Raw genomic sequence first — 23,789 nt, 5'->3', positions numbered from 1 at the left:
ATGTCATTACAGTCTTTCTTCTGTTCATGTCTCATTCCTCACATGCTTTCTCTTCTTCTGTCTTAAAGGCACCTCGGTCACGCAGGATGGAATCCAAGGACAGGTTTGGATGTAAGCACCGTGTGACAGCCAGACCTTCCTACAACACTTTTAGCAGATAATTATTATAGACGAGTCTTCGCCCTTTTTAAAAGACACACCATGACAGCATATCAGTGTAATACTGCCGCCACGGTGTGTCTTATGAACATGCCGCGGCGGCATGGCGATGCAGGAATTTGACGGCATTCGTTCTGCCAAGCTTAAAGTAATGGTGCCTGGGCTCACAAGGTTTATGCGTTGCTTTATGAGATGTGGCAAACATGTTGATGACCTTACAAGTGTAAACAAACCGTGAAAACAAACAGTATCAATCACAGAGAAGAAGCAGATTTGGGATGAAGGAAGTATTAAACAACATGTTAAAATCCTCAAAAAGATGCAGAATATACAGAGATATGTTAAATGGGTAAGTCAAGGACGGATATATGGACAAAATCAGCAATATAAATGGTTTGGATCCATAGGAAAGAGCCAAGACTGGAACAACAATGACAACTTGTTGTCGCCATACTTCTGCATAACGGATGTTTTCGGCCAACTTGTTTGTGGTGTGATGTAAATGTCCAGGGATGTCCAGGGGAGAGGTATACATTTCTTTTGCTGTTTTGTCTCGTGAAACAATAAAAATTGTCATCCCATAGGACTTTGAAGCAAAATAAGTTGTGTTCTGTTTCAGTACGCCCACATTAGCTTACCGGTATGTGTGTAGCCAATGTGTGTGTTGTGTGTGTGCATGTCGTGTTTGAAGGAAGGAACTGATGTATAGAAAATATACACCATCTGTAACGTATCAGTGTCAGAAACATAGTCACAATGATTATGCCTCCAAGCAGGAAAATGATAAAAGGTTAGCCCGTTTTCCACGTTTTTCCCCCTGGCAATCACGTGTTGCACTCCACAACACAGCAACAATTTACCATGGTTGCGTAATATAACCAATCAAATGAATAATAGGTGGTACAGCAGGTTGTCCAGTAACTGGAAGGTGGCAGGTTCGATCATGGTTCCAAACAGATAATACTGCTGTTGTGTCCTTGGGCAAGACATTTAACCTGCCTTGCCTGCTGGTGGTGACCGGAGGGACCGGTGGCGCCAGTGCTCAGCAGCCTCGCCTCTATTAGTGCACCCCAGGGCAGATGTGGCTACATCGTAGCTCATCCCCACCAGCATGGGAATGTGTGAATCACCTTGGGAGGGTTACAGAGCCCTAAGTAGGTGCTATACAAATACAGGCCATTTACTATTTACCAATAATAAATTCACTGAAGCCACAACACCAAGACTGAGCATGCTGTAGTACCAAGCAATAAGCAAGGACTTGTTTGCTGCCAACATGGTGGCCACGTCGGTGATGATGGCATGATCTCAAGTCCTATATTTCTGCAACACCAGACTTGTGAATGCTTATTACGTCCTGACACATCGGAGGGTGGTATGTTCACAGGAGGAGTTACTTCCGAGCTTCGGCCAGAACTATATTGACAGTAAGTTTCACTTTCGTTAACAGAACCGTCTGAGATAATAAACAGGTGTTAGAACTGGAGCTCAGATCACCATAGACCTTTAGGAGCGGCTTGTCAAAAAACTTGATGAACGCAGCTTCAATCGCAATAAAATGCAAGCTATGTCCAAGCTAAACAGAAGTTCGCAGCAGCGCATAGACCACCATTGTGTAATCTTTTGTATAAAAGACATGATTTCGCCAAATTACCACCACAGTATGACTACTTTATAAATGACCCAAGGCTCCCTGATGCCGGATCAGTGTTACGGCAAATTGGCAGCATTGTTTTCTAAAGGAGGTCACGCAAGGAAAGTCACCACCCGAGTTTACAATCCGAGGTTGCTGCAGCTGGACAGGTCATGTTTCTGCGCAAAGAATGAGGTCAGCTGACTACCTGAATACTGAACGACCAAGTTTTTCCATCAATGGATTTTTTTTCTTCCATGGTGGTACAAACATTCCTAGAGCAGTTTCCCAACCCTGGTCGTCAAGACACACTGTCCTGCATGTTTTCCATGTTGCCCTTTTAAACAGCAGTGTGCCCCTACTTCCACGTACCTGAATTAAATGAATGAGTGATTACCGGGAATCTGCAGCACTTGATGTCCTTCTGAGGAGGCAATGCAATTCAGGTGTGCTGAAGCAGAGACATGGAAAACATGCAGGTCAGTGTGATTTGCAGCCAAGTAATAAAAAGTGAAGGTTTCATTTATGATTATTTTTATGTCTCATTACTTTTAGTCCCTTAACAAGTGGGAGGCACATATGCAAACTGTTGTAATTCCTACACCGTTCACCTGTTTCACCTGATTCAATTCAAACCCATTGTGGTGTTGTATAGAGCCAAAAATGTTAGAATTAGTTTGCTGTACAAAATGTAGCTTTTTTAATGAAAAAAGAGATACACATATTAAATATATAGATCTAATGTGCTACCTTGTTTCCAGTTGAATGCTTTGGATCCTGAGCTGAAGAACCAATTCGACATGGCTGGCATTTCTGGGGCTGAGCTGAAGGACCCGAAGGTGTCTAAAGCCACCTGTCACTTCATTGATAAGAACGAGGGCGTGGAGGCAGCCAAAAACGAGGTACAGAGACAAGGTAAGAGTGTCTTCCAGTGGGAAACTGGTAATTTTAACTTCTAAAAGATAGTTTGGGGAGTTTTTTTATTGACACTTGTGTTTAAATAACTGCACTGGACTAATTTGTACAACTTATCAACTCGTGTTTAGTCACCTCTGCGCCCCTCAGGGGGCAATCATCTTAAAAATTCATTTTAATTATTAAAAGAACACAACTTTGATTTGTATTCATAGCCAAATTTATTTTTAATGTTCTGCCTCCATTTGTTTAGTAATTGTAAATAGGTAATGCTGCTATCTGAAGTGTGACCTTAGTACTATCTGTTTGGTTTCCCAGGACCTTCGTTGCACATCGCTACAGCCAACATCAAAAACCCAGAGATCAGCGGTGTCCACCATCTCCCTAACAACTCTCAGATGAACAGCATGGTGCACTCCTCATTCCCTAGGGGGATTAAAAAAGACAAAGGGTGCAAGAAGAAGAAGAAGAAGCTGACCAAGGCAGACATTGGCACACCCAATAACTTCCAGTGAGTCGCCTTTAACAGGATTCATTTTTTCCTCTCTGGTGATGAAGGGACATAGTTTATTCTTCCAGGCTCCCCACATCATGATGCTTCCCCTGCTCTACTTTATTGAGGAATCTTAATGACTAAAAAAACAAATTTATTCCACATGTTGAGTTTTATTGTTTCTTTATGTGAAAGGACATCTGGCCTTTTCATTGACTCTCATATTTTTGCTAAGTCTGACAATATTGGTAAATAATAATTGGTTGTTTCTGTTTCTTTTTCTGTAGATTATTGAATTATACTGGCATGGCCTGATTAGGCTAACAGAGTTAGCTGCTATGTTAACCCACCTACCAGCACAGAGATAAAACTCAAACACAATAAAAGTAAAGAGAGCATCTTCTAAACTAGCACCCTCCCTGCACCTGTCCCCCTCTCTACTGTCCACTCCTTGTTCCCACCTCTCTATGATTCATTATGCTGCCTCACTGCCAACTACGACTGACTGGAAATTGGTTGTTGTTGTTGCTGTTGTTATTGTTGTTGTTAGCCTCAAGGGCAACCTGCCGATTATCACTTGTAAGTTGCTTTGGACAAAAGTGTCTGCTAAATACATAAACATAAATAAACGGTACCAACTTTGGTTCTGAAGACATTCACTGTCCTTCCACGTCGTCTTTGCCATCAGCATCCGTATTGATCTAGATGTTGTCTTGAGTTGTGAATGTGTCCAGCTGTGCGTTAACCTTATAGGCTAACCGGTATTGCGACTCGTCTGAGTCCAACAGGCTGAGGGACAGAGATAAACAATCTGACAAACTAGAGAGGTTTCATAAGCTCCATTTGACGGATGAAACATTGTCCTCTGCTATAATGCTAATGCAGATAAACCGTTGGGGTTCGTTTACGCTAGCTGTTTGAGCGGAGTTCCCTGTGAAACATCAGATACTGTTTCCCCTGTGTAATGATCGTGTAATGATCGTCTATCTATCTATCTATCTATCTATCTATCTATCTATCTATCTATCTATCTATCTATCTATCTATCTATCTATCTATCTATCTATCTATCTATCTATCTATCTATCTATCTATCTATCTATCTATCTATCTATCTATCTATCTATCTATCTATCATCTATCTATCATCTATCTATCTATCATCTATCTATTATCTATCTATTATCTATCTATCTATCTATCTATCTATCTATCTATCTATCTATCTATCTAGAATTTATTTATTAGATAGATAGATAGATAGATACATAGATAGATAGATAGATAGATAGATAATATATCATTATTGAATTATTGTCCAGTTCTAAGTTTAAATAAAGTACTGAATTTAATTCCGTTTTTGTTTGTTCTTTATTGAAAGTAGTCAGTTAGGGAACAGCATAAAATGGCTGGGGCTGCAGTTAAGTTATATTTTCTACATTGTTTTTGATAGTTTTCAATTATTATTGGTATTGATCAATATGAATATTTTTTATCGATTTGCTTTTTTTCTATAATGTCCAGCCCTACTCTCACGCAAATGTTTTTCCAGCCAACAAAGTCATAACAGAGCTGCGTTCCCAGACAATCACATAAATGTTTACCCAACAAGTGCAGAATCTAGACTCTTAACAGAAAATATTAAACAACTCCTTAAATTAAATTTGCAAACAAAACGGGACATTCCATCTGTGACACAAGCTAGCCCAGTTCTGGCTTCACTTCCTGTTCAGCAGCTCCAACCCGAGAACAAATGTTTTGTGCACACGGAGGAGTATGTGCAGTGGGATGAGGCATTCAGAGGAGCAGTTTGATGGATCCACACACCACAAGCACCGGTTGTGGCACATGTGTTTCTCCAATGTAATTTTCAGATTCTTTTTCAGACCCAGGACTCACTCTGCCTTCAGACGTGCTGGCTGTGGGCTGTGCTCAGTCTGTAGGTGTGCTTTACTTTGTAATTCCTGGTCAGGGCTGGGTGATGTTGTAGAAGGTTCAGACGTGATGGCTGACAACTGATCTTGAGCTCTTGAACTGCTGGTGGATGGCTGATCTGAACTTTTGGCTTGAGCTCCACCTTGAATGTACTTGTTCATTGAGCCTGCATTCAGACACATAAAGATAATTTGTCATATTCATTCTATAATAAGATAAAAGTTTTAAACCATGGTAAAAATACTGCAATAGATTATTTATAGGTTTATATTGGCTCATAAATCACTGGCATGTGACATGACTAAATTCAAAACTATTTCACCTTTATTAAGAACTAGAGAGGCACAATGTACACATTTTATACACAACTAGAAAATTCTGAATATGAAGGGAGGAGGTTAGCATAATGGACTTTTTTCTTCAAATTATACCATCAGCAGCTGATGTTACCCTTGGCTCTTAAATGTTTATGAAATATATATCAACATAGAGCAAATACCTAATTTGAAAATAGGTTTGTCTAATTTTTCATATTAAATCTCAGTTACATAGCCTATGGGCCACATAGGAAACTTTATTTTACTTGAGAAAGATGTTTTAAGATGAACTTATTAAAACAAAAAAAATCTTCAAACTCTTCAAGGTCTATCTTTTTAGATGAACAACCTTTAACACTGTTCAGACTTATTTTTTGATACAAGTCGCATGAACAGGCTGAATAAAAGGATATTTCCCTTTGTTGCATTTAACTATTTCTTCTTTAAAGAAGTGCTGATTCAGAAGAGAATAACTGCATTTAGGAAGATGATGACTTGCTACGTTTTTTTCTCCAGCAGTAAAAAAGCTCTAAAGCTTCTCTGAGTTTCTCTCCCTCTCAGCCTCTCTCACTCAGCTACTAACGAACGCCCGGTAGGTGGACGGGAGGCTACAGGACAGAGTGGCGCATTATACTTTTAACAGACTGGAGAAGTAGAGAACGAAATCTGCCCAAACCACGCAGATAGAGTCAAAATGTTAAATGTGTGGAAGCAGAGTGCGAAAAACACCAAATAAAAGTCTGAAAAGCAGCATGCTTACCAAACTCTGCAAAAAATGACCAAAAACAGATGAATTAACAGCAGTAACAAGTCCGAATTTAAGCTAGGTCAAACGACCCTCTGAACTTGACCACACGTGTTTAGAATTAGAAATAGATAAAAAATTAAGAATTTCCATTAAAATACTTGTCTTACCTGCAATCGAAGCAACAGCATCATCTCGCTATTTTTTCTTTTGTCTCTTTACTGTCCCGGACTCCTGCAGCCTTTTCGGAGCCAGGACTGTGCCCGCTGCATCCTCCGCAGGTGTACTGCGGGGGGAAGGGTACGGTGCGACATGGTCCATCTCCTTTCCTTTTTGTATTGTTTTCTCTCTGTAAACATGCTGTTAACTTGCTTTGCACATCTTCTAATTGAAATCTGTCTTTATCATATATATTATTTTTTCATAAGCTTGCGTTTCATTAAATTCCTTGATTCATTTTTTTACTGATTCGAAGCCACGTTAAATGTGCGCACCACAGACTGAACCCATTTTACTGGCACACTATGTGGCGATCTAAGTGCAGTGGAGGAAAATAGAGAAACCAGGAAAGACAGAAACCATTGTAAAAGGCAGAAATGCTCCAAAGTTTGGGATCAAGAGTGAAACTATGAGCAGAGTTGCTAATGCTAAACTAGCACGCTAACGATCAAGTGGCTTTCATCTTCTATATTTGAATACAATTTAGACTAGATTATGTTGCCAACCCATATATAATAAAATAGATATGCCACCATTACATTGTTACTAGTAGAAATTAAATGTTATTGGCATTTCCAGTAGCTTACTCCTGAACATGTTAATGAAATAATTCAGTACTACTGATCATATGTGAATTTATTTAGATATGATTATACTAAGATGAGCGATATTAAACCAAATATTTTAATGAAATATAAGTCAAATTTAGTTCCATAAAAGATTTATGAAGGATCTTTCATGGCGGTTAAAATGAAGAGTCGGAGTACCCGGCCCGGAGGGTTACCGGGGTCCCACCCTGGAGCCAGGCCTGGGGTTGGGGCCCGTGAGCGAGCGCCTGGTGGCCGGGCTTTCGCCCATGGGGCCCGGCCGGGCCCAGCCCGAACCGGATACATGGGCTCGTCCAACTGTGGACCCACCACCCGCAGGAGGAACATGAAGGGTCCGGTGCAATGCGAATCGGGTGGCAGACCAAGGCGGGAGCCTTGGTGGTCCAATCCCCGGACAAGAAAACTAGTTTTTGGGACATGGAACGTCACCTCGCTGGCGGGGAAGGAGCCGGAGCTTGTGGCAGAGGTTGAGCGGTACCGGCTAGATATAGTCGGACTCACCTCGACACATTGCATTGGCTCTGGAACCCGAGACCTGGAGAGGGGTTGGACACTCTACTTTGCTGGAGTTGCTCCGGGTGAGAGGCGGAGGGCTGGGGTTGGCTTTTTGTTAGCTCCGAGACTCTCTGCCTGTGTGTTGGGGTTTACCCCGGGGGACAAGAGGGTAGCTTCCTTGCGCCTTCGGGTCGGGGAATGGGTCCTGACTGTTGTTTGTGCTTATGGGCCAAATATCAGTTCAGAGTACCCACCCTTTTTGGAGTCCCTGGGACGAGTGCTAGATAGTGCTCCATCAGGGGACTCCATTGTCCTGCTGGGGGATTTCAATGCTCACGTGGGCAATGACAGCTTGACCTGGAGGGGTGTGATTGGGAGGAACGGCCCACCTAATCTGAACTCGAGCGGTGTTTTGTTATTGGACTTCTGTGCAAGCCGCAGTTTGGCCATAACGAACACCATGTTCGAACATAAGGATGCCCACCGGTACACTTGGTACCAGGGCAGCCTAGGTCACAGGTCGATGATAGATTTTGTAGTCGTATCATCTGACCTGCGGCCGTATGTTTTGGACACCCGAGTGAAGAGAGGGGCGGAGCTGTCAACTGATCACCACCTGGTGGTGAGTTGGATCAGATGGCAAGGGAACATGCCGCGTAGACCTGGCAGACCCAAACGCATAGTGAGGGTCTGCTGGGAACGCCTGGCAGAAGAACCTGTCAAGACGGTCTTCAACTCCCACCTCCGGCAGAGCTTTGACCACGTCCCGAGAGCAGTGGGGGACATTGAGTCCGAGTGGGCCTTGTTCCACTCTGCGATTGTCGAGGCGGCTGTTGCTAGCTGTGGCCGTAAGGTGGCCGGTGCCAGTCGTGGTGGCAACCCCCGTACCCGCTGGTGGACACCAGAGGTTCGGGGAGCCGTCAGGCTGAAGAAGGAGGCCTACAGGGCGTGGCTGGTCTGTGGGTCTCCGGAGGCAGCAGACAGGTACCGGATAGCCAAGCGGGGTGCAGCAGTGGCAGTTGCCGAGGCAAAATCTCGGGCGTGGGAGGAGTTTGGTGAGGCCATGGAGAAAGACTATCGATCGGCTCCAAAGAGGTTCTGGCAAACTGTCCGGCGCCTCAGGAGAGGAAGGCAGCAACTCGCTCACACTGTTTACAGTGGGGATGGGGAGCTGCTGACGTCAACTGAGGCTATAGTCGGACGGTGGAAGGAATACTTTGAGGAGCTCCTCAATCCCACCAATGCGCATTCCGAGGAGGAACCAGAGCTGGGAGGCCTGGGGATGGACTGTCCGATCTCGGGGGCAGAAGTTGCTGAGGTAGTCAAACAACTACACAGCGGCGGAGCCCCGGGGGCGGATGAGGTTCGTCCTGGGTATCTCAAGGCTATGGATGTTGTAGGGCTGTCATGGTTGACACGTCTCTACAACATTGCGTGGTCATCGGGGGCAGTTCCTAGGGAGTGGCAGACCGGGGTGGTGGTCCCCATCTTTAAGAAGGGTGACCTGAGGGTGTGTTCCAACTATAGGGGGATCACACTCCTCAGCCTCCCTGGAAAGGTCTACTCCAAGGTACTGGAGAGGAGGGTCCGATCGATAGTTGAATCTCAGATAGAGGAGGAGCAATGTGGTTTTCGTCCTGGCCGTGGAACTGTGGACCAGCTCTATACCCTTGCAAGGGTGATGGAGGGGGCATGGGAGTTTGCCCAACCAATCCACATGTGTTTTGTGGATTTGGAGAAGGCTTATGACCGTGTCCCCAGGGGCACCCTGTGGGGGACGCTCCAGGAGTATGGGGTGGGTGGCTTTCTGTTAAGGGCCATTCAGTCCCTTTACCAGAGGAGCGTGAGTTTGGTCCACATAGCCGGTAGTAAGTCGGACCTGTTCCCAGTGAGGGTTGGACTCCGCCAGGGCTGCCCTTTGTCACCGGTTCTGTTCATCACTTTTATGGACAGAATTTCTAGACGCAGCCGTGGTGTGGAGTGTGTCGAGTTTGGTGGCAGGAGAATCTCGTCTCTGCTTTTTGCGGATGATGTGGTCCTCCTAGCTTCATCCAGCTCTGACCTTCAGCTCTTGCTGGGTAGGTTCGCGGCCGAATGTGAAGCGGCTGGGATGAGGATCAGCACCTCCAAATCTGAGACCATGGTTCTCGACCGGAAAAGGGTGGCTTGCCACCTCCGGGTCGGGGGAGAGGTCCTACCTCAAGTGGAGGAGTTTAAGTATCTCGGGGTCTTGTTCACGAGTGAGGGTAGGAGGGATCGGGAGATCGACAGGCGGATTGGTTCGGCGTCTGCAGTGATGCGGACGCTGAGCCGATCTGTCGTGGGGAAGAGGGAGCTGAGCCAGAAAGCCAGGCTCTCGATTTACCGGTCAATCTACGTCCCAATCCTCACCTATGGTCATGAGCTTTGGGTAATGACCGAAAGAACGAGATCGCGGATACAAGCGGCCGAAATGAGTTTCCTCCGTAGGGTGGCCGGGCTCAGCCTTAGAGATAGGGTGAGGAGCTCGGACATTCGGGAGGGACTCGGAGTAGAACCGCTGCTCCTCCGGATCGAAAGGAGCCAGTTGAGGTGGTTTGGGCATCTGGTCAGGATGCCTCCTGGACGCCTCCCCGGGGAGGTGTTTCGGGCATGTCCTGCCGGCAGGAGGCCCCCGGGTCGACCCAGGACACGTTGGAGAGGTTACATCTCCAATCTGGTCCGGGAACGCCTTGGGGTCCTGCCGGAGGAGCTGGTGGACAAGGCCGGGGAGAGGACGGCCTGGAGCTCCCTAGTTGGGATGCTGCCCCCGCGACCCGGACCCGGATAAGCGGAGGAAGACGAGACGAGACGAAAAGATTTATTACCAATAAATATCAGCTGGGAAAGAGGGAACTAGACAACACCAATTTAATACATATTGTTTAGCCTTTTATAACTTTGTTGTTTTATTTTCATATTTTTAGCAGCAGACTAAAATCTTATTCTATGGCCTAGAATATTCATTTAATCGATGGAGGATTCCATAGAATATTCAAATACTAAAATAATCAATAGCTGCAGCTCTATTAAAATTATTCATTTTTTGACAAGATATTTAATTAATTGGTTGCCACCAATATATGAAGACCTTTTCAAGCTATATGGCAAAAAAAGAAACTCCAGAAAAACATTTCAGACTGTACTTTTAATGAGGTAGAGACATATCAGTGGCATCGGTTACAGTGTGGTTTTAGTTGCTGCCAATTTCCAACAAACTAGTTGGGTCTTTCTGCTGCTCAAGTCTCATTCCTCACATGCTTTCTCTTTTTCTGTCTTGAAGGCACGTCAATCAGGTCAGATGGAATCCAAGGACAGGTTTTGATGTAAGTACTGTGTAACAGCCAGACCTTCCTACAATACATTTAGCAGATAATTATTATAGACGAGTCTTTGGCCTTTTCACAAAACACACCATGACAACAAATCAGTTTGATACTGCCATCACGGTGTGTCTTATGAACACGCTGTGGCGGCATGGTGATTCAGGATTTTTATGGCATTTGTTCCACCATGCTTGGTAGTGATAGTGCTTGGGGTCACACGTGATTATGCTTTGCTTTATAGGATGTGGTAAACAAGTTCAGTGTTAACTATTTCTTCTTCTTTAAAGAAGTGCTTATTCAGAAGATAATAACTGCATTTAGGAAGATGAAACTCCATGCTCATCTCACGCTCAATAGCCTCTATGAGCCCTTCCAGTCTGGCTTTTGACCTGGCCACAGTACAGAAACTGCACTCATAAAAATCACTAATGACCTCCTCACTACTGCCGATACTGGACTGCTCTCCATTCTCATCCTCCTCGACTTGAGTTCAGCCTTCGATACCATCTCTCACACCATCCTCCTCCATAGATTGTCTTCCCTTGGCATTTCTCATACCCCGCTTGATTGGTTCCGTTCATATCTCTCTGGCCGTACTCAGTTTATTCAACTAAAATCCTTCACTTCCCGTCCCTTCCCTGTCACTACTGGCGTCCCCCAAGGCTCTGTTCTCGGTCCACTCCTTTTCATCACTTACCTTCTTCCCCTGGGAAATATTTTCCGTAAATTTGACATCCATTTTCATTGTTACGCGGATGACACCCAGCTCTATGTATCCTCCAAACCCTCCTCTTCACTTCCTCCTTCCTCCCTCACCAATTGTTTATCTGAAATCAAAGACTGGTTCACATCAAACTTTCTCAAACTCAACAGTGATAAAACAGAAATGTTACTTGTCGGCACTAAATCTTTACTATCCAAAATCCACAGCTTTACACTTCCCGTCGACAACTCCTTAGTTTCCCCCTCCCCTCAGCTCAAGAGTCTGGGTGTCATCCTCATCTCCTCACTATCCTTCCAGTCCCACATAAACAATATTACCTGGTCTGCCTACTTCCATCTACGTAACATTAACCGCCGACGCCCCTCCCTCACTACTCACTCGGTCACCATCCTTGTCCACAGCCTCATCACTTCCCGTATTGACTACTGCAACGCTCTTCTCTTCGGTCTTCCTCACAAAACCCTCCGTAAACTCCAACTTATCCAGAACTCGGCAGCCCGCATCATTACCAGAACTCCCTCCTTCCACCACATCACCCCTGTTCTTCAGCAGCTCCACTGGCTCCCAGTCACTTCCAGAATCCAATTCAAAATTCTGCTATATACATTCAAAGCCATCCATAACCTAGCCCCACCGTACCTCTCAGACCTCCTTCATCCTTCAACCTCCACCCGTTCCCTCAGGTCCTCCTCCTCCATCCACCTCTCAGTCCCACCTTTCCGTCTGGTCACTCTGGGGAGCAGGGCCTTCAGCCGCTCTGCTCCCCAGCTCTGGAACTCACTCCCTCCTGACCTCCGTAACATTGATTCCCTCACTCTCTTTAAAACCAGACTCAAAACTCACCTGTTCCGTCTAGCATTCCAATAGTTACTCTCTTTGCTCCATTCTGTCGGTTTGTTTTATGCTGTTTTATCTTTTATTGTTGTGTATTTTATCTCTGTAAAGTGTCCTTGAGTGTTCAGAAAGGCGCTGTTGAAATAAAATGTATTATTATTATTATTATTATTATTATTATTAACAAACTGTGAAAACAAACTGTACATCACAGAGAAGAAGCAGATTTGGGAGAAAGGAAGTATTAAACAACATGTTAAAATGCTAAATAGGATGCAGAATATACAGAGATATGTTAAATGGGTAGGCCAGGGACCGATATACGGACAAAATCAGCAATATAAATGTTTTGGATCCATATGAAAGACCCAAGACTGGAGCACCAAAGACAGCTTGTTGTTGCAATAGTTCTGCATGATGGACATTTTAGGCCAACTTATTTGTGGCGTGAGCGGATGCAAATGTCCAGAGAACAGGTATGCATTTGCAGTTTTTCTAGTAAAACAAGTAAATTGCCATCCTATTGAAGAAGTGTAGCAGAAGAAGTTGTGTTGTGTTTCAGTATGCCCTCATTAGCTGTGTGTGCATGTCGTGTTTGAAGGAAAGGATTTATGTATAAAAATATACACCATCTGTAACTTATCAGAATGAAAATACCTGGAAGGTGATGTTTGCTTGCATTACAGCTGCAATCCAAGCAAGCCGGCATACTTGGTATCCATGGTTATGCCCACAAGCAGGAAAACGGTGAAAAGTTAGCCCGTTTTCCACCTTTCTTCCCCTGACGATCACGTGTTGCACCCTGCACCCCACAACACAGCAACAATTTACCACTTGTGTAATATAACCAATCAAATGAATAACAGGTTAAATAATGCTGCAAGACCGAGACTGACCGCTGTTGTCAGAAGTAACAAGCAATAAGTAAGGAATTGGAAGCTGCCAACATGGCAGTCGCATCGGTGATGACAACACCATCCCAACAACATATTGCTGCAATGCCGGACTTGTGAATGCATTTTACACCTTGGCGCAACAGAGGGTGGTGTCATGATTACATGAGGAGTTACTGCTGAGTTTCAGCCAGCAACTATATTGGCAGTAAGTTTTGTTTTTGTTGACAAAACCATCTGAGATGATAAATGGGCAACACAGAGCTCCAGGAGCTTCTTTTCGTTAGAGCTGGAGCTCAGATCACCAGAGACTGCAACAGGTCTGTGGGGGACAGACACTTTTAGGAGCGGCTTGTCAAAAAACCTTAATGAGCGCAACTTAGATCGCAATTCAATGACAGTTATGTCAAGGCTAAACAGAAGTTCACATCAGCGCAGAGACTGCCTTTTTTACCACCATTGTGTAAGCTTTTGTATAAAGGACATTATTGTGCCACATTACCACCAAAGTCTGACAACTTATAAATGACCTGATGCCAGATCAGTGTTGTGGAAAATTGGCAGCATTGTTTTTTAAAAGAGGACACAAAAGAAAAGTCACCTCCTGTGTTTACAATCTGAGGTTGCTGCAGCTGGTCAGGTCAAGGTTCTGCCCAAAGAATGAGGTCAGCTGACTACCTGAGTATACTGAATGACGAAGTTTTTTCATCAATGGATTTTTTTTCTTCTATGGTGTTATGAACATATTCCTAGAGGACCATGAGGGCTTCTGTGAATACGAGGTGGCATTCTCACACCTTCAGCCACCAGAGTCGAAAAAATTCCCTCAAATTAAAGCTGACAGTCTGCAGTTATAGCACATTGGGTTTGTTTCCGTTCACACATATTGTGGTGGTGTATAGACCCAAAGATGTAAACATATTTTCCCTAACCCCGTTGCAGCTTTTTAAATCATGCCTCTTAACCTAACAGAAACTTGTCTCATTTCAGGACCAGTTGTGTTGAAGATGGCCATCAGTTAATCATGACAGATATTAAGATGTTGTTATGGAAATAATAGATTTTATTATAGATAAAAAATACAAGACGAATATGTTTGTAGATTTTACTGATAATAAAATTTCTCCCGGGATTTAAATCAGTTGTGTGTTTAAGCTTCTGTGGGTTGTTTTGTGCAGCTTTGCTGTACAAAATGTTGTGTATTTAATGAAAACAGAGATACACATATTAAGTATATAGATCTAATGTCCTATATTGTTTCCAGATGAATGCTTTGGATCCTGAGCTGAAGAACCTGTTCAACATGGCCGGTATTTCTGAGGCTGAGCTGAAGGACCCAAAGGTGTCTAAAGCCATCTGCGACTTCATTGATAAGAACGGGGGTGTGGAGGCGGTCAAAAACGAGGTAAAGAGACAAGGTAAGAATGTCTCCCAGTGGGAAACTGATCATCGATGCTTCTGAAAATTCTGATAATTATTCTTCTGATAATTGGGTGAGTTTTTTATTGAACTGCAGTTAAATTGTTCTTTTAGATGTTTGGCTGATAACGATGGTACTGTTACTCCTGCCTCTGCTATAAGAAAGCCTAAATTCTTATCCAGTAGGGTTGGGTGGTATTTATTATTTAACACAGTTAAACCTCTGCTAATGTGACTGTCATGGATTTTATCAATATGTTTATCAATAACCCATTTCCTGTAGTGAAGAGAGAAGGAGACAATGAACAACAAGGCAAACAGTTATAACTGTGGTAAGATGCCTGAGGCAAATACCCCGAAAAGTCTGTTCACAGACTTTATTTAAACAGGCAGATGAGAGAGAAAACAGGCAGATGAGAGAGAGAGAGAGAGAGAGAGAGAGAGAGAGAGAGAGAGAGAGAGAGAGAGAGAGAGAGAGAGAGAGAGAGAGAGAGAGAGAGAGAGAGAGAGAGAGAGAGAGAGAGAGAGAGAGAGAGAGAGAGAGAGAGAGAGAGAGAGAGAGAGAGAGAGAGAGAGAGAGAGAGAGAGAGAGAGAGAGAGAGAGAGAGAGAGAGAGAGAGAGAGAGAGAGAGAGAGAGAGAGAGAGAGAGAGAGAGAGAGAGAGAGAGAGAGAGAGAGAGAGAGAGAGAGAGAGAGAGAGAGAGAGAGAGAGAGAGAAATACATTTACATTCAGTTGATTTAGTCCATGATCAAGAATTAATAAACATACAAACTTGCTTATGAGGTCACTGTCCTTCCTTGGTCAAAGAAAACTGTTAAATGGAACAGACTTGCATCATGTGACAGCGAATTCCACGGCGGTCACGTAACGTCATGTGACACAGGAGATAACGTTATATTTTATATGTATTAGTTTCAATATAAATATATAACGAGCCTTTTACTTTTTAAATTTAATATATGTTTATTAAATTTAAAATATAAGTGAGTTACTACCCGCTAGCCACCAAAGCTGCAACTACTAAGCAACTAACCAACCATAGATAACTTCTTTGGATCTAAAAGAAAACCATTTAAAATTAATTGACTTACTTTTAAACTTGAAAATTGTCCCTGAAGTAGCTGCCGGCTTCTGATCCGCCGTCCTTTAGAAAATACAGCAGTGTATTCTGGGTAATTTTTGACAAAGGCTAGGCTACAAGACACCTCCCCTGTATCCTCGCTCAGCTAGCTAAACTTCTAATAAACGGAGAACACACGCCTCGGCAGAACATGAACATTGGAACACGTCTTGGCGGCTCCCAATGACGTATCTCCTAGGCAATCAGGGCGGGGCTAAGACATCAAGGCAAGGTTTCTTGGCATTGAGAAACACCCCCTGCTTCTTAATAAATGACACTAGTAGTTAAATAACTACTGGACTAAGTTGTACAATCTTACTAACTCGTGTTTAGTCACCTCTGCGCCACTCATCATAAAAAATGCATTTTAATTATTAAAAGAACACAACTTAGATTTGTATTCATTACTAAAAAAAATGTATGCACTGCCTCCATTTGTTTTAATAATTTTCCATAGTAAATGCTGCCATCTGAAGTGTGACCTTAGTACTATCTGTGTGGTTTTCCATGACCTTCATTGCACATCGCTACAGCCAACATCAAAAACCGAGAGATCAGTGGTGTGCACCGTCCACCCAGCAACTCTCAGAGGAACCACATGGTGCACTCCTCATTCCCTAGGAGGATCAATAAGGACAAAAGGAGCAAGAAGAAGAAGAAGAAGAAGAAGAAGAAGCTGACCAAGGCAGACATCAGCACACCCAATAATTTCCAGTGAGTCGCCTTTAACAGGTTTTATTTTTTCCCCTCTGGTAATGAAGGATCATAGTTTGTTCTTCTAGACTTCCCACATAATAATGCTGCCTCTACCCTACTTTATAGTGAAATTGTATTAACAAGTTTATTCTACATGTTAGCGGCTGAAATTAGTTTCCTCCGAAGGGTGGCCGGGCTCAGCTATAGAGATAGGGTGAGGAGCTCTGACATTCTGGAGGGACTCACAGTAGAACTGCTGCTCCTCCGCATCGAGAGTTGGCAGCTGAGGTGGTTCGGGCATTTTGTCAGGATGCCGCCTAGACATCTTCCCGAGGTGGTGTTTCAGGTATGTCCTGCTGACAGGAGGCCCCCAGGCCAACCCAGGGCACGTTGGAGCAAGTACATCTCCAAACTTGCCCAGGAACACCTTGGGGTCTTGCCGGAGGAGCTGGTGGAGTTGGCTGGTGAGAGGGCGGCCTAGGATCCCGTACTTGAGATGCTACCCTCATGACCCGGACCTGGATAAGCAGAGGAAAATTCATGAATGAACAAATGTTAGCAGTTTAATTGTTTCTTTATACAGATGGACCTCTGGTCTTTTCTTTGTCATATTTTTTGCTCGGTCAGCCAAAATTGGTAAAGGCTTGTTATTTCTGTTTCTTTTATGTAGATAATTGAATTATACTGGACTGGCCTGATGAAGCAAACAGTTAGCTGCTATGTTAACCCTTCTACCAGCGCAGAGATAAAATACTTACACATAAAAGTTAATAAATTATACCAACTTTGGTTCTGAAGATGTTCACTATCCTTCTACGCCATCTTTGCACATCAGCATCCATATTGACTTGCATGTTGTCTGAGTTTTGAATGTGTCCAGCTGTGCGTTAATCTCGTAGGTTAATCCAATTCGAACAGGCTGAGGAACAGAGAAAAAAACTAACTCGCAGATGTTTCATAAGCTACATCTGACTGATGAAACATTGTGCTCTGCTATAATGCTAAAGCAGATTAACCGGAGTTGGGGATTGTTTACGCTAGCTGTTTGAGCGGAGTTTCCTGTGTTACATCACTAGCCACCCAGGGCATAGATCGGAAACAGTTTTGCGTTTGTTTTTGTTTTTTGCCACGGTACTCAAAAACATCAGCTTTTCTTCAAAATCCTGCTGTGAAAATCCAATAACCCTTTACCTCTGAGGTTTTAATGGATTACCACTGGTATGTGAAAAGCTTTACAAGCTATATGGCAGAAAAAAGCTCCAGAAAACCTTTCAGACTGTACCTTTAATGTGTTAAAGAGATATCAGTGGCATCAGTTACAGTATGGTTTTAATTACTGCTGATTTCAAATGAACCATTTGAGTCAAAACCATATCAGCACTCGTCTCATTCCTCATGTGCTTTCTCTTCTTCTGTCTTAAAGGCACGTCAGCCACGTTGGATGGAATCCAAGCACGGGTTTTGATGTAAGTACCATGTGACAGCCAGACCTTCCTAAAATACATTTAGCAGATAAATATTATAGAAGCGTCTTTGACACACAAGAAAAGTCACCACCTGGTTTTACAATCTGAGGTCGCTGCAGCTGTTCAGGCTTAGGCTGAAAGAATGAGGTCACCTGAGTAGGGCTGCAACAACGAATCGATAAATTCGATGAAAATCGATTACTAAAAGCGTTGGCAACGAAATGCGTCATCGATTCGTTGTGTCGCATAACTCTTCCAAAAGCGCCCCCCCTTCCCGCCCGCCGTTGCGCTTAGACCAGAGCAAGTCAGATCAGCGCGAGGGAGAGCCGGTACCGGCAGATCAGCGCGAGGGAGAGCCGGCAGACTTGCGCTGCTGCGAACCGGTTCCGCATTGTTGCGCAGCGATCCAGGCAACTGCTTCCAGCGCACGGTCCATTCTCAAAGTGGCGCAACCAAAAAACTATAATTAGCACACGATCGTTCATGTCCGCACATGTTCTCTATTTTCTGTCTTATTTGTGACTGACGCTCGCTACTGCGGAGCTCATCACCTGTGCTGTGGTGATGTCACCTCACGCAGCATCGAAAACGCGCTCTGCGCTTTTCGGTCAGGAGATCCCTTTGATCTGCTCAAAAGTAACTGATGAGGTGAAAAGGTAAGAATCCAGGCAACAGATTTTCTGGAGAATTAAGAGGAGATGCAGGAAGATGAGAGACAGACAGGACAGGAAATAGTTAAATAAAAACAAGAAAACAAAACAAAGTGTTGAAAAGTAAAATGTAGGTAGATTTATCTCCACTACACATTTTTACCAGTAAAAAACAATAAGTTCTACACATGTAATATTTATACATCTGATACAATTCAGATCACCTTCAAAACTCAGTCACACACCCAGGGCCGTTTCAAGACATTTTGGGGGCCAAGGCAAAATGCCCCCCCCCAATAACTGGGCTCCCCAGAAGCCTCTGTGTAATTCATGCCCTCTCCAGTAGTGTTAGTTATATGGTGTTTATAAAAGCCCCTCAGACATTACTGACATGTTCTAATATTATCAGATGAAAAACTAAATTATCAGACATGCTGTCTGATCTGCTGCTTTTCTAAACTTGCAAAAAGTAACAAAATCATTTGAAAGCCACTATTTGTGGATTCTCTGAAAGTTTCCATGGAGTGTGGGACAACTTATTTTTTCATTGATCCTATCGTCTAATCTCACAGCTGAAACAAGCAGCCTTAATAATCTGTGCACAGGAAGCTTACCGATGCTGTAGTAAAACAAAAGGTATAACAATTTATTATTAATAAAACCTTGTTGCAGCACTAAAGCAGAAAAATTAGATTTTGCATTAAATATGCAAAATATTTACATATGAATTGTTTTAGAGCGCTTTAATTGGCAGAATCTGATATTAATTTAGTTCTTACAAAAAATGGGTCCCAACATGGTTTGTGTGGCGTTGCCATAGTGTGACGTCATAGGCACAGATCCCCTGTCCTCTTGTTTGGAAATGGAAATATGGTCACCCTACATTAAACAAACTGTCCACCCGGGCTTTTGCACTGCACAGAGACGCTTCGCTGCCTACGACTGAACGTCAGTTGAGAGTCAGTCTCATGCAGACTGACCAATGAAGAGAGGGCCTCAAGTTAAGACCCTCTCCTCATTGGTCAGTCCACACGAGGTGGGTCAAAGGTTACTCTGGGCGGGTTACGTGTTGTCAGGCATTCAAGTATTGAGTATATTTACTGCATATTACAGTAAAATATTCTGTATGTGACCACATTATGGTGATCCTTGGGTCGTGATGATGGAGCCCTTGAATATTGTTGCCCAGGGTACAACAAAGTGTTAATCTGGCCCTGGTTCCGCCGTCACATTCCCGCAGAAACTGGTTGATCACACCGGGGCCAGACTACTAGCATGTGGTTTCACAACCACAATGTCCTCAGAAGCAAAAACGCTTTTAAAAGGGAGGGAGGAGTCCTAACTGTTGCTGCAGGCGTGTTGTGTGAGAGTGCAGTTATATACTGGTTAATATATTTTTGGGTTCAGTTGCTTTCATGTGGCCTAATGTGAGTCTATTTGGGATCATTGGAATGATCAGCAGCATTTCTTGATGTGACTTTATGGCAGTTGCCCAGGGCATCATAGCAAGGAGGATGGCATTCATTTACTTTTGTTTTATTTGGTATTTTTTCAGTCATTTTTGGAAATAGTGATCAATTTTGATTAATTCACAGCCTATGTTTAATTACATTTAAAATAAATGTCAACAGATGAGATCAAACAAAACAGATGAGAATTGCCCTTAAGCTGTTTAACTTGGACCAAGCATTTTAGGTCACAGATAGATGTAGCTTAGGGTCTCTGTCTATACACCTTATAAGACAATTTAGGTGATGGCATGTTGTTTTTCTGCTATTGAACTGTTTTCTAATAATGTTGTGTTAAATAAAGTGAAGGAAGGAGAGAAATAACGTTTCCCTAGCAGTTTTTAAAAATTTCCCCATGTAATCCGATTAATCGATTAATCGTGTCGAGACCCCATCCGATTAATCGATTATCCAAATAATCGTTTGTTGCAGCCCTACACCTGAGGATACTGAAGGACCGGGTTATCCCATCAATGGATTTTTACTTCCCTAATGGTACGGACATATTCCAAGAGGACCATGCCACAGAGTGGTTCAGGGAGTATGAGGACGTCTTTCTCACATGGATCAGCCACCAGAGTCCAGATGTTACCACTACTGAGAATCTTTAAAGTAGTGATGCACCGATATGAATTTTTTTGGGCCGATTCCGATATCCGATTATTGAGATCACTGTTATGGCCGATAACCGATATTTTCCGATGCCGATATGCTGACATTAATGCTTCTAAAATCAGAAAATTTTGTATAGAATGAAAATTATTAAAGCTGAATTTACGTTATTATGCACACACAACACACACACTTACGGTACTGAGAAGATTACGATCACTGTTCACATGACTAAACAATTACACATCACCCCTTCACCCTCTGAAACAGGCAAACATATGGAGACAAGATGGAAAAAATATCGGTTGTTAATATCGACCCAGTTTTATTTATCGGACCGATTCCGATATGTTAAAAAACGACCAACATTGGTCGATATCGATGCCGATATATTGTCATCCCTACTTTAAGGAGCGCGTCACCTCCAAATCAACTTTTTTTTTTGCTGATAAACTATGTAACTGAGTGTCTAATCATGCTGTAGACTCGTATAGTTGTCACTTTAGTGCATCTCAATTAAAATTTACATATTCTGCCTAAAACTGTCAGTGTTGCACCTTCGTCACTTAAAAACTTTGCACTGCATTTGATTTAAAATCTGTCACAGCTATTGGCTAAGAGGTATGCCATGATGTTAGCTGGTACATTATGATGTCACAGTGTCATTGTGAACCTGCGTGTGTGCATTTGTTAGCAGCTCCTCCCTGTCGGTCTGACAGGCAACAGCATTTGTAGCATTTTTCAAACATGAGTGGATTAAAGCTCTTTTAGGTGGTGACTTTCTCTTTAAGACAGGCATTAGAAGGTTTTGTGCAGTGGCCGGAGCTCATCATCAATACAAGACCTTGGTGAAAAATAAATGCGTCACTGGATGCAGATTAATCTAGTGGCCCTGCAGAAGCTTAATGAAACAACATTGAATGTGTGTCGTGATCAAGTGGGAACCCCAGGCACCCAGAACTGCTCCCAACACTGAAGTGCCAACAATTGCAGTTCCACCCTCATCCACTAAAATGGTAAATGGTAAAATGGCCTGTATTTGATATAGCGCCTTCTAGAGTCCTGGAACCCCCCAAGGCGCTTTACAACACAATCAGTCATTCACCCATTCACACACACATTCACACGCTGGTGGGGATGAGCTACAATGTAGCCACAGCTGCCCTGGGGCGCACTGACAGAGGCGAGGCTGCCGAGCACTGGCGCCACCGGTCCCTCCGACCACCACCAGCAGGCAATGTGGGTTAAGTGTCTTGCCCAAGGACACAACAACAGCGACAGACTGAGCGGGTCTCGAACCTGCGACCTTCCGATTGCGAGGCGAGCACTTAACTCCTGTGCCACCGTCGCCTCATAACTAGGGCTGGATAAAAAAAAACTAATCCTCATTGACTCCCATGTTAAAAATCTCTATTTCGCAGCAGACATAAACATGTTTACAGCCTGGTTCTAAAGGCCACTTTAGGTTTAATAATGCCTAGTTTACAGTCATGACAACTCTAAGGGTGGTGAGCTCCACCTCTTTTCCCATTTTTGGATTGTCTAGGGATGACAAGACATGTGCCACGGCCAAAATGGTGGTGGTGGGAACTGCCTTTTCTGCCTCAAAATTGAGAAATGGGTGGTCCTGTGTTCAGTCCAACAAAATATTAATGGTGATTTTTGAGTCAGTTTAGGAAGAACATCTTCTTGATCCATTTCCACTCATATTAACCAGTAATACCTAAAGACCATTCAGGTCAGTGGACTTACGCACCAGCTAGATAATTATTCTGTCATAAGTTAATGCTTCATAGGATTTAGCAATTTGGCCTTAAATAAAGGTGGCTTACTTCTTAGCATGGACGATTTTTATGGTCCTACAGCTCCTTCATACAAACTTTCACATTAAATAAGTTTTACAGCTTATCATCAGACTTTAGTCGTGCTGCTCTGAATTCAAACTTCTGAGGTTTTAATCATTTTTGATTTAATGTAGATAATAAAAAGTTCTTAAACTCCTCGTTTCTTCGTTGTATGCCGACTGGATGCAGATGAAAGGATGAACAGCATAATACATTCACCACGAGAGGGAAGCAGAAAAAGGCAAATTTTATCATGAGATTTTTATGAGGTCACAGAAAAAGGTTTCTTCTCACATTTAGATCCTGGTTTAATCAGCTGACTGGGCAAAAAATACTTAGACTTTTTGTTTATTGTTTTTTAAAGTGTGCCTCTAAACCTTAAAGTGTGCCTCTAAACCTAACGGAACCAAAAATTTGTCCTGGTTTTTAAGTCAGTTGTATATTTAAGCTTTTAAGCTAGTTTTGTTCAGCTTTGCTGTACAAAACATTATTTTTTGGTTGGTTGGGTGGTTGGTTGCAGAGGTGGAAAGTAACGAATTACATTTACTCACGTTACTGTAATTGAGTAGCTTTTTTGTATATTTATACTTTTTAAGTCGTTTTTAAAATCTGTACTTTTACTTTTACTTGAGTACGTTTTTATAAAAGAATTGTAATTTGCTACATTTTAATTCATATCCATTACTGAGTAAAAATAAATTGTAGGCTTAATAAGTTAAAAATTTCTGTAGCTGCATCGGAACAGAAAGAGTCACCTACATGAGCACCGCATCTAAACCGGGGGGTGGGGGGTACACTTTTGATAATGAGGACAATCAGTCATTTTTACCGCAGTTGTGCTCAAAAACATCAGTTCAGTGCCTGTGATACAATCGCTGTTTACCTCCTCTCTCCCTCCTCTCCTGTGGGTTGGAACCCGCACCTTCGCGCACCGGTGTGACGTCATTAGAATTCTGCTCGATTCGGTAAACAAACTCGGTTCCGTGTTTGAAATGTGTTTCCCTACCGCTCCGCACGGAAGCGGCAAAATAACGTTTAGCGCTCTGCTCATAAAACAGAAGACCTGCAGGCCTCTGTGAGTTAAAACATCCTGATACTGTTCAGGTGTAAACATTGTGCTCCATCCCTGTGTTTGAACTCAGAAGTTGCTTCTTGATG

General features: G+C 43.2%; 1 protein-coding gene and 1 long non-coding RNA gene across 4 annotated transcripts in view; one reads left to right on the top strand and one right to left on the bottom strand.

Moving 5' to 3' along the window:
* Positions 1 to 23,789, bottom strand: part of LOC139067540 (uncharacterized) — a 52,679-nt gene that overhangs the window by 12,070 nt on the left and 16,820 nt on the right. The window contains exon 3 of the long non-coding RNA XR_011519676.1: positions 16,798 to 17,069. This is a non-coding gene — a long non-coding RNA (uncharacterized lncRNA). The remainder of the gene's footprint in view (positions 1 to 16,797; positions 17,070 to 23,789) is intronic.
* LOC107384740 (actin nucleation-promoting factor WASL) overlaps positions 1 to 23,789 on the top strand; it is a 41,636-nt gene that overhangs the window by 9,313 nt on the left and 8,534 nt on the right. For all 3 annotated transcript variants that reach the window (XM_070549003.1, XM_070549001.1, XM_070549002.1), the window contains 7 exons: positions 69 to 111; positions 2,554 to 2,707; positions 3,026 to 3,218; positions 10,821 to 10,863; positions 14,579 to 14,732; positions 16,389 to 16,569; positions 17,975 to 18,017. In XM_070549003.1, coding sequence (XP_070405104.1) covers positions 69 to 111; positions 2,554 to 2,707; positions 3,026 to 3,218; positions 10,821 to 10,863; positions 14,579 to 14,732; positions 16,389 to 16,569; positions 17,975 to 18,017 — 811 coding nt within the window. The remainder of the gene's footprint in view (positions 1 to 68; positions 112 to 2,553; positions 2,708 to 3,025; positions 3,219 to 10,820; positions 10,864 to 14,578; positions 14,733 to 16,388; positions 16,570 to 17,974; positions 18,018 to 23,789) is intronic.

Source organism: Nothobranchius furzeri, chromosome 1, assembly GCF_043380555.1.
Source record: "Nothobranchius furzeri strain GRZ-AD chromosome 1, NfurGRZ-RIMD1, whole genome shotgun sequence".
Classification (NCBI taxonomy): domain Eukaryota; kingdom Metazoa; phylum Chordata; class Actinopteri; order Cyprinodontiformes; family Nothobranchiidae; genus Nothobranchius; species Nothobranchius furzeri.
The sequence above is the reverse complement of the archived record's forward strand: the minus strand, read 5'-3'. Positions and strand labels throughout refer to the sequence as shown.